Here is a 10,946-nt window from a genome sequence, read left to right on the forward strand (position 1 = left end):
AGAAACAAAAGTTTTGGTTTTAAACTCCCTAAATTACTTTCTGGTCATCTGTTTGATTAAGTACAGAAAATGGAGCTCCCAAACCCAACTATATTCATATTATCAGCGAAACTTTCTCTTTGGGATGGGATCAGCTGTAAATAGTGATGGACAAATGCTAATATGACACTAATGGCACAATTCATAAAGAAGAGGCATCGATTAAACCAAAAAGCCTCTTGAGACTAATTAAATAAAGAGTACATGCCTATGCTCAATACTGCAAAATTGTGCATAGTCTCCCAGTGGTTAGCGACAGATGATTAATCATCCTGCACTCGGTCTCTAATCCACTTGGTTGCCACCCATTTCTCCCCTTTGATCACAGGACAGCTCCCGTGAAGCGAGGTCTGCCAAGGCCGCCACAGAAATTGTTAAGCAGAATATTTTTCGACTCTTTCAGTGTCATAACTGCTGTTGGGATAACAAGACTTGCACCAGAAAATATTAAGAAGACTTATGCAATGCTGTCTCAACCGAAATGATGATGGTCTGAAACATGATTTTCTTACGGAGTCGGCAACTTGATAATCAAAGAAGCAATGCTTTCATTGATGTAGATGCACAGGCATTGATATTTTATCTTTAAGGAGACCATAGATGACAGATTTACTAATATGAGCAGTTTCATCTTCTTCCCAATTACATGTTTTACTGGAAATCCGGGTAAAAAACTCTGTAAGTATAGCATGTCGCATTGACTATAGTCTTAAGAGATTCAGTACACATCTAGCAGGTTGAGAAAAATTTCAGCAGATGCAGTTCACGATGAACAAGGAGAAGTACTCACAGGATCAATTGTACCATTTGGTAATAAGGAATAGAAGAGAAGTCCGTCACCCTGCCGGGGTTTCACCTTCAGTCCAACACATTTTTTAAAATCATAGGTCCCATCCATATTCATACCATTCTGCATGCCAGAGTTAAATGATAACATGGTCTAACCAAACTCAAGAGGAAGAAGACTATCTGAACATACCTCATAAGGAAACATAGTTTCTCCCCCCTCTTCAACGTCCGATAAGTAGAGCAAAAAAGAGGCAACCTACATGCAGATTGAGCAAGAGCAACATGACCAACCCTTTTTAGCTCTTGAAACTTAAATGTTGTGACTAACTATGTATGACAAAAGGGTAAACATATGAGTACTCTTGCACCTTGCCCCTATGTACAGTTTCTTTACCATCGAATTGATGAAATATGATAGGAAGAAACTAACAAGAAAGTCAGAGAACTAAAGCGAAAAAACACTTCACAGAAAGCATCAATTTAAATTGAACTGACTACAGCAATTTATTGTCGAGTGAACCTTCAATATATGTTATGAAAACCGAAAGTGACAATTTTTAAGCTTAAAGCTGGAAAAGAATATTGACAAAGCATGAAACATACATCCGAAGCAGAAGCAAAAGAGCACAGTCAAGATTAGACAACAAAAAATTAGCAAGAGCGTAAGTCAGCTTTGACAAGTTCCTAGTCAAGTGCACGTTTCTGAGTTTGAATCTTAAGATATGAGCACGTCCGCATGAGCAGGGCAATTGAGAAAAGGGGAATAGCTGGGCAGTTTCCCAGCAGATAAAGGAGACCAGTTTGTTTCTTTGCAAGTCCCACCTAGCCCATAGGGTAGGTATCACACACCACAACCCCAACCATCCGCCCCATTCTCCCCAAGGAAAAAAAGCCTTGTAACTAACTTCTTACATGAGATTCCAATAATATAGCCTCAAACAAATACGCGCGCGCGCACCCAAACGCACACGTGCCCACACACACACACAAGAAATCTCTGCACATTCCAGTGTTTGAGAGTAGAACACGAATACCACCAAGTTTTTTCACTCCCATTAGCCATTTCAGAGAACCGTGAAGATCTGAGCTAGCTTCATAATAGGTTGTGATGATATAAAATAGTGTGTTTCACAGCCTTGTCGGTAATGTTTAATCTTGCAATTATCTTGAAATTTCATCGACAAAACTTCCATGATAAGGATTTTTAAGGGATCAATGACATATGTTTACAAGGACATTATTATCCATGCCTCGCCAAATAAATAAGTATTCAGAAAATAGAGGCGACCAATTTTTGTAGCAACCATACCCTCTGGCTCTTTTGTGGGCCATACTCAATGGGACTGAATGCATCATAGTGAGAATTATATCTCTGCCCAATCTCGTACCGTAACACATTGAATGCCTGAAACATGGTGATATCCTCAAACAATTTTAGATCTTCCCTGAAAATGAAAGGTCAAGAAATTTAACCAAAAAGAAAGAATAAATTGCATGCAGTGACTATTTGAGAAAGCTTCAAGCATGGGGCATAAACCACCAACATGTGCTTTCCCCTTCTATAAATCACTAGTGAAATGTAAACCCTCGCAATCACAGTTTGAGTTCAAAAGACGTAATAAGATTGTACACACAAACTATCAATGTGTGATTTTGTTTCTCTGTCAATAATTTGTGAATATAAAAACCCTCCAGCCACAATTAGAAGCCACAAGAGGAAGTTAGATTGTATACACAGCTTAACCACCATAAAATTTCGACCAAAAAACCTTTTGAGTTAGATAATGCTATGAAGAAGTTGGGTAAGAAACTCAAAAGTTGAGATGCAAATTATCTTGCCTTTTATTCATGATCATGGGTCGAGATAGCTTTTACCCTGAATCCTCACTTCTAGTAGGCTACAAAGACAATAGCCTAGGGGGAAACTGAGTCAAGCTACTCATGAGGAGCTCAGGCACACTCTATAATCACTCGAGATCGGGTCACCTCATTTCAAGGGAGCATGAGCTGCAGCTACTGAGTGTCTTGCCAAGTCGAATTCGAGCTCACCAATATTCAGCTTGACAAGCTCATGAGTCTAATCGACCCACCCTAATCAAGCTTCTATTATTTTTTCCAAGAATATTTTCTCATTATGGAAGGACACAGAAATCTTTTAAATTACATATTTAAGTCCCATACATATACGCAGGGAAACTGTTTGAGCTTACTAAAGTCAAGCTTGAACTCGAGCTCAAGCCTACATTTTGATACTCCATCAAGCTCGAATCGAGTTTGAAGACCCAAGTACTAGAGCTTGGCACTTTATCGACTCAACTCGCCTCAATTGCACCCCTAACGGGGCTACTCAAGACAGAGGAAAACAAACTAGTTAATCGGGTTTGTGCAATAGTGCCCAAGGTGGAAGAGAGCACTTTGTTCATTTGGAACATAGGTATGCACTCTGATGTGAGAGAAGAGAGCACTGGCCAATAGTAAAAGCCGACATGTTGTGAGAAGTGACGCTAGGAAGGACTTATGTTGACACATCACAAACTTACAACCTAATAACCCAAAAACTGCTACTGATAATGATGACTTCCTGGGTGGAACAGTACCTCTCCATTTTCCCTTGGAAGCATTGTCACCCTTGCAATTGTCTCTTCAATAATAGCCAAGGTTCCAGTTTTGTCTTCAGAAGCACTTATGAACATGCCAGAACTGCTTGAAAAGAAACAGTTAACCAAACATTACAATAAAGCCGTGCCTTACTTCTACTTATGCAATGCATTCGCATCGTCACACATGCTTGGGCATAAAAGAAAATCAAGTAGAGGAACTTCAGATACATAGAAAAAGTCTAATTCATCCAATGTCCATAGTATACGTTGTACATGTCGCATTTCTGGTTATGGATTTGGCTTCCACATTTTCTCAAACCAATTCTTAGGGAATTAGTCCATGTATCACTTTGAAAGCTCCACTTAGGTGACGCTTGTAGAATGTAATGATAGCAATTTAAAGAACAGAAAAAGGAGGTCATTCAGTTTATTATGCAAGGCACATAAAAATGCAAAGTGAGCGAGCTGACATTATTTAGATGTATGCATTAAATCCTTATGTAACATCAACTAGTTTAGACAAAGCAAACAGAAATACCTTGTTCTAATGCCCTTCGTGTTCTCTGCTGTTTCTCCCTTTCTCAACGCCAAGGTTGAAGGTTTGAGACCTGCCTTTGCCATTTTTGTTATGCTTTGGCATTGTTCTGCTGTTGCAAAATTAGGAAAGTAGAGAGCACGAGGTTCCCAGCTCAACACCTACTACCAGACAGAAAATCATATGAGACTAAGTTCTCATCACAAAACAGAAAACACAAAACCTGATCTCTCTCAGCACAAAAAGAAAAACCTGAAAACAGAGAAAAGAAGCAAAATCTGTTTCAACCTTGACTTGATCAACGTTACTTTTTCTCTGATAAATGGGGAAAAAAGACTAGGCAACATAATCATTCCAAGAATTAATAACATACTATGTAAGAATTTAACGGAAACATTTGTCCTGTTTTTGTTCAGAGACCCAGCCAAAGAGCACACCCCACAAAATTCTACGAACGTTAATCCACACAATTCAACATGAATCCAACAACCAATGCCACACAAATTCGAAACATCCAAGAGACGATCCCAAATTCAACTAACAACAAAACAGAACAAAAGAAAAAATTAAGTCTACCTGGAAAGGGATCGAAAAGAACGAATCATCCCCGGTCTCTCCACGGGGCAACGGCGCATAGTCTCTCCCGTCGCTGACCGATTCGAGAAATCTCGCCCTGGCTCTTAACCCGGACACATCCTACGAGATCAAAAACGAACTCACCCTCGCTTCAACCACTTGGAAAAACAACCACACAACAAAAGGCAAAAGAAAAAAAATCCAGAGCGCGCGTAGCCACGGACAGCAACCTGAGGAAGGAGAGAGGAGCCGTAGAATCCCGCGACGAAGAAGACGGAGCAAGCGAAGACGAACGCAGGCAACCCTAGCTTCGACTTGGAGCTCCAGCTCTGCCTGATCGCTTTGCCTCTCATCTTGCCGCCGGCGAGGGATCGCCTCCTGTTTCCGTACGGTCTGAAGGCCGGTATAAGCTTTTCGGACAGTGAGCAAGAGTCGAATCAGAAGAGGGTGGTGCCTTTGTTGCAGACGATGACAGCTTCGATCAAACGCAGATTCTTCTTCTTCTTCTTCTTCTTCTTCTTCGTCTTTGGAGTCAATGTAAGAGAGAGAGAGAGAGAGAGAGAGAGAGAACAATTAATTGTACGAATCGGCGGGATTGTCCACGCTGAATTTCTGCGGAAACCGGATCGGATGTCGGGAATCAAATCTAGGCAACATAATGATTAGGTCGCCAAAAATTCGAATTTAAACATAAGTATTTATTCCCATTTAATTTTTTTCATCAAAAAAATTCAGGAATCGATTCGTTGTTACGTCTATTCTAAATTGATGCGATGATGCCACATTTTTCCTAGATTAACATTTACGTCACCAATAGCATAGATTCTATTAATTAATAGCATTTGAGTTAATTTACAATGCTATTAGCAAATTACTAAGTGTAAGTATCCTCATATTATGATTTTATAACTAAATCTTCATAGAAAAAGGGAAGTATTAACTATAGGTTTTGTTGGGAATATCACCAATACGGTGATTGTTGAAAAATCATCAATCTTATTTTGATGATAATAAAGACAATCAAAGGCTACTAATATGTGTATTTGTTGAATTATACCAGGTGATAAATGCACAAGCCGATATGTAGATGATGCATCAAATACTTCTAAGATAAAGATTTGCTCTACTTATCTTTGTGATTAGTAGCCAAACTCCGAGGTGAACAAGACATTGAGCATTACAGATGTCTACAAGCTGGAAGTATCTTCAGATAAGGTGAACATGTGGAAGGAACTTGGTTGAGGTGAGCAAGCCAAGAAGAATGGAAATGTTCGGATGGCTTAGAGATACAAAGAGCGAGTGAACAGTGGATGGACCTAGTAATGGTGAACAAGCCTAAAATGAAAATGTTCGGTAAAGCTTAGAAGGACCATGAAGATAAACAGTTTGGTGGAGTCGAAATTGCCAATATGCTTAGAAAGATCAAAAGAAAGATTGAGTGTACCGAATTGTAATCCGAGCAGTAGATCTTTAGCAAAGAGAAGTTGCCTCATAAAGATCGGGTGAAAGATTGAGACAATACCGATGATCCTTGGGAATCTTTGCGTGCTGAAGTGGCCAAAAGGATCATTTTTTGATTGATCGCAAGTCGATCACAAGGCTTTTCATTGAACAACATTAATAGACTATTAAAAATCTGGACATCCCGATTACGGGTAAGAGATCGTGCGGATGTTTGATTCTGGAAGGTGCTGGTGATCCGACCAACCGATCAGATCTTTGGTCTTGAAGAATGTAACCGTTATAATGATTATGATGATATCAATTACCCGAGTTCTACAAAGACTAGGTACAAGAATAAAGATGATGACAAGGAGGAGTGCAAGTCAAAGATGACGAAGGCTTCATGATGACTTGGAGGTATCATAGTCAATCCATCATCGAGGTGACGCCTTTGGATGCCGAGATACTCAAGAGAATTATTAGATAATAGATCACAAGTTATTCCCACAATTTTTATATAAACAGAACCAATGGACCACAAGATTAGGTGTGACAATATTTATGTCGATATCGGGTCTTGGTGTTGCTTGAACAACAGACAAGTACAAATGTTTCTTTAAAAGAAAATATAGCCATTGGCGGGTGAAAGATCTGCAAAGAAAGATCAAGAAGTCTATCGGGTAGATTATATACGTTGGCATTTGTCGGTTTTTTCAGAACAGTGTCAGAACAGCAGATGTTTCCGAACAATGTCAAAAACAGCAGCTGCAGCACTTCCAACGGATCTCTAACTGCTAGTTGGACTTCTCAAGCCCCTCCAACTAGAAGAATGAAGTTGTCCATATAATGGAAGACCATCTAAGCCAAATGTTAGAGAGAGCATAATGTACAATGCATACTTGCTGTGAGCTACTTTTCTCTTAACGTTTCTTTGTTCTCTCGAAAGATCTTCTCTAGCAATCTTTTCAGATCGTAATCATGTGAAAGATCAAGTGTACAATAGTGAGAGCAAGACGTGAGTCCCGATAGTATGACTTATTGAAAAAGCGGTACTTGCTGTTTATAACTTGTCTTGAAGATTACTAGTGAATTACTGCCCAAGTTCTGGCTATTAGTCTTGAGAGTAAACGTAGACTTGGGGTAAAATCAAACTACTATATATCTTGTGTGCTTGTATTTTACTTGATCTTTTACTCGGTTTTGCACATGTTCGGATATTGTTTTGTGAAACATCTGCTCACAACATCTTTTTATATCACATAATGTTTTGTGTGTTCTTATTTTTCGTGATCTTCTTATACTCCAGCACACAATCTTCTCACGGTTTTGAAACATCCGCTTGGCCTAATTTCTACAATATGTCTCAGTAGATGTTTGATCCGATATTTGAAGTTTAATTGTTATATACACCTTAGCACCATCGGATACTTATAATATATGTTGCACTTGATTTTCAAATATACTTTGGTGATTTTAGTAAATCATTGTGCGATCTTATTCTCTTTCACTTTAAAAAACAATCAGGTCATGACACTCGAAATATTTCCTAACCCGATCTTTCTAGAGTGATTGTTTTTTGCAAAATTGTCTAAGTTTTTTTAAACAACCTATTCTCCCTCCTTTATATTATATTGTTAGCCCCAACAGGTTCAATCAAGACTACGGGAACCCGTATAATAGTAAACATTCCCGTGTGAGGGAGTAAATTACTCTTTGAAATTGATAATTTAATTTATCGTTAAATTAGTAATATGGGTTACGGAGAAGTAATTTATGAGTTATAGAAAAAACTTCACCTTGAAAGTAGTAATTTCCCTTTCTTATTGTAACCCTTCATTGGAGAAATCTACCTTCAAAGTAGCATAATCTATTAAGAATCCAAGGTACTGTAGTTTACCTTATAGATTGTAACACGCAGCAGTAGTTTATCTCGTAATCAGTAGATTGAGCAAGCACTAATTCTTGATGACCGTCCTAATACTTATTCTTAAAACCCACTCGCAAAATCTAATCGTAGTGACGTTTTACTGTATCCTAATGCATAATAATGTGGGCGAGTTATATTTCGTACTCGTGAAAAAACTTCAAAATCATAAATTACCATAAAATTTGCGACTATCTATTAAAACTGAATAAGTACGCTGGAAGTCCCGAAACTTACCATAACAGTACCATTGAGTCATTAAACTAATAAAAAGTGCAATCAAGTCCTAAAAGTTGTCAAATTAGCATAATTGACGTGATATTTTTATGTGACACTCCATTTTAATAGTACTAAATAAACAGAAATTAGACGAAACGGATTGGAAAGGCGATTCGTGCGGTGAGAGCTAGCGGAATCTTAACGTAACTATCAGATTAAATCGGTGGGCTCGAGTAGTGAGCGAAGCTCGAGGAATAAAAATTTTGGGTATAAAGCTATCATGAGAATCTCATATTTTAAATCAAATGTGCAAGGGACTAATTAGGTTTTTGGACTAATTCAGAAATTGAAGCGAACAATGGTATTTTAAGCGGCCCAATTGTTTCGGGCCAAGTGGGCTCGCGCCGCCTAGCTCAAGCACATAGGCCAAGCGAGCCGGGCCGCTCGCCTACCGATTCGGGACCGAGGGAGGCAAGAGGGCGATCAGCCCACAAAATTCTTTCTTTCTTCAAGTTTTGGGTTTGTGAAAAGGGGAGGCCCAATTCCCATTTTGTACTACTTAGTTGTGGATAGAGTGCCATGAGTCTTGGCCCACCTGGTGACTAAATTTTGACTCAACCGAAACCCATTTTCCTTTTTTTCTCTTGTTGCACCTCGTCGTCTTCACCAAAGAACTCCCGACAACGCTTCCTTCTCTTTAGCAGACTGTGCGCACAACAACTTTCCGGCTCGATTTCGACCAGCAACCACCGGTTTCGGCGCGATTGAGAACTCGGTAAGTCACCTTCCTAACCCGCTCACTAGTTTGCGCAATGGGTGACGATGACAGTGGACAAGTTGGCGGGTGATTCTCGGGTGGCCGACGTCGGACATCGTGTGTGTCTGCATGTCAAAAGAATCTTGGGTATGTGTTGTTCTTGGAAGACACGAGTACTAGTGCGGTGAGGAAAATGCCGTGAAGTCGGCCCAGATTCTGTTCGGTTGTAGAATATGGAGAGGGAGGAAGTGCGGGTTTGGAGATCAAAGCTACAATGCATGTTAATTGGTTGGGTTTCTTGGGAATTTTTAATTTACATATAGAAGGGACTGGAATCAGTAGTCGTAAGCTGCGGGTTGAGGCGAGTATTTTTCTTGTGACGAAATTGGGGACGGTGATCGTCGGGTGCGAAGGAATCTTCGCGAATTGGCTCTGCGGATGCATCTTAATTTGTAGGGGCATGCAGCTGATGTTTGGTGGGACCGAGAAGTCTGAGTTGGGATGAGAAAAATGGGGAAGAATTGGTCTTTAGTGGGTAGGATCTTGTGAGACCGAATGGGACAAGGAAAACAGGGCAATATAAGGCACGCATGTTTGGGGAGGCTTCGAGCCACATGAGTTGAGAAGAAAGTTGGAATTATATTAGATAACTAGGATTGAGAGATCATGGTATCCAAGCGTAGAACGCATGATTGGTGTTAGTCCTATTTGCTTTGGTAATCATATTGGGTAGTTTCGAGTGGCAATTTCATAATGCATTACGATAATAAAGTTTGTCGTCGCGGATACAATGAGTATAAAATTTACCATGTAGATGCTCGGTATGATGAAGTTAGATGTGCATCATTCACGTGCATATATGAATAAATTATTCCATATTTCATTTTCGGCCAAAGGTGAGAAGTGGGAACAAGCTCTAAGCTCGAGCACGTGTTTCCCATGGAGTGTATGGGAGGACCCCGTTGTGTGATTTGGGCAGCCCCGCTATGTGATCCGGACTAGTCTCTGTGGTGGAACGAGACAACATCGAAATTGTTTAACTAAATTGTTCGAGTCACAGTAGTACCAAGCAAAAACATACCATATGCATCATATCATAATTTCATTCCACCGCGAGTAGATACTTATATGCTAATGCGTGAAGTGAACTTGTTAGTGAGTGACAAGTAGAGGCTCGGTGGAAATTTTGATGCTGATCCGTACTATCGTCGTATGTTCATCATTTTGAGTAGATTAGTTAGTGAGTTAGGAATTTGACTTGCTGAGTTTTCTCACCCCATTGTCATTTATTTTTTTAGGTAATGGCTAGTTTGCGGACCATTTTCTACGAGATACCCACGCAAGTCTTTGTGAGCGTAGAGCCCTACGTGTGCCCTAGACTACCTGATTTTGATATGGTTCGAGTCACCGTCACCATCCGGGTGAACGGCGGATTATATGTGGACGGGTTTCCACATATATATATGTGGCTGTGTACGGCGTTTTGGAGGATGACCTGAGATTTGTGGGGCCCTTACCCTTTGACTATGTGGCGGCTTAGAGGGCTCTAGTAATGTAGTGTAGAAAGTTTATGATGTACGGCATGGGCCAAAGTCCTCGTTGATATTATGAATGTCGGGTTGTTATGGGAGTTTTGTCATGAGTCGGTTGTTTCGACTTTGAGTTCTTTTTTTTTTACCAGGTAGGGCGATGGGCCACTTTTTGAAAGCCACCCGATGTGTACCTCCCAGTTATATGTAAACCAACCAGAATGTTGTCGGCCTTTTAATAAATAAGTGCCGTGTTTTGATAACTCAAGCCTGCGTGTATTTATTGAAATTAATTCTATCTGATAGTGACGTGGCGAGCCTGGGACACCACGGGTTCCGACAACTTGGGTTGGTATCAGAGCCAAGTTTACTTGGAGTGATAAGGTGCGCTAAAATTTTAGAGTCTAAGGAGACCGTGCATGTGATTGCTGTAGCTATTAAATTAAGTCTTAGTAATAACTGCGTTACTTATTGGGTATTAGTGATAAGTCGAACTTATTACTTATTGGAAAATAGTTGTTTGCAGAGCGTAAGA

At 39.9% G+C, this 10,946-nt stretch overlaps 1 protein-coding gene across 1 annotated transcript; it reads right to left on the bottom strand.

Annotated features, from left to right (window-relative positions):
• On the bottom strand, positions 1-5,151 carry LOC115742096 (probable prolyl 4-hydroxylase 9). The gene is made up of 8 exons (XM_030676211.2): positions 4,770-5,151; positions 4,540-4,659; positions 3,967-4,124; positions 3,426-3,528; positions 2,138-2,233; positions 1,019-1,084; positions 830-949; positions 1-389 (listed from the first exon to the last, which is right to left on the bottom strand). Exons 1-8 carry the CDS (start codon positions 4,890-4,892, stop codon positions 303-305), a joined length of 873 nt encoding a protein of 290 aa, XP_030532071.1. The 5' UTR covers positions 4,893-5,151; the 3' UTR covers positions 1-302.
• Positions 5,152-10,946: the final 5,795 nt, after the last annotated feature.

The sequence above is a fragment of the Rhodamnia argentea genome, chromosome 11 (assembly GCF_020921035.1).
Source record: "Rhodamnia argentea isolate NSW1041297 chromosome 11, ASM2092103v1, whole genome shotgun sequence".
In the NCBI taxonomy this organism is placed as follows: domain Eukaryota; kingdom Viridiplantae; phylum Streptophyta; class Magnoliopsida; order Myrtales; family Myrtaceae; genus Rhodamnia; species Rhodamnia argentea.

What these genes read in the sequence shown, in the direction of transcription:
- LOC115742096 (XM_030676211.2), bottom strand. Translation starts at nt 4,892, where the DNA reads ATGAGAGGCAAAGCGATCAGGCAGAGCTGGAGCTCCAAGTCGAAGCTA. An exon ending in GCTCCTCTCTCCTTCCTCAG is followed by an intron (nt 4,660 to 4,769) that starts GTTGCTGTCCGT and finishes TTGATCTCGTAG; the next exon opens with GATGTGTCCGGGTTAAGAGC. An exon ending in CAAATGGTACAATTGATCCT is followed by an intron (nt 390 to 829) that starts GTGAGTACTTCT and finishes CGGCCTTGGCAG; the next exon opens with ACCTCGCTTCACGGGAGCTG.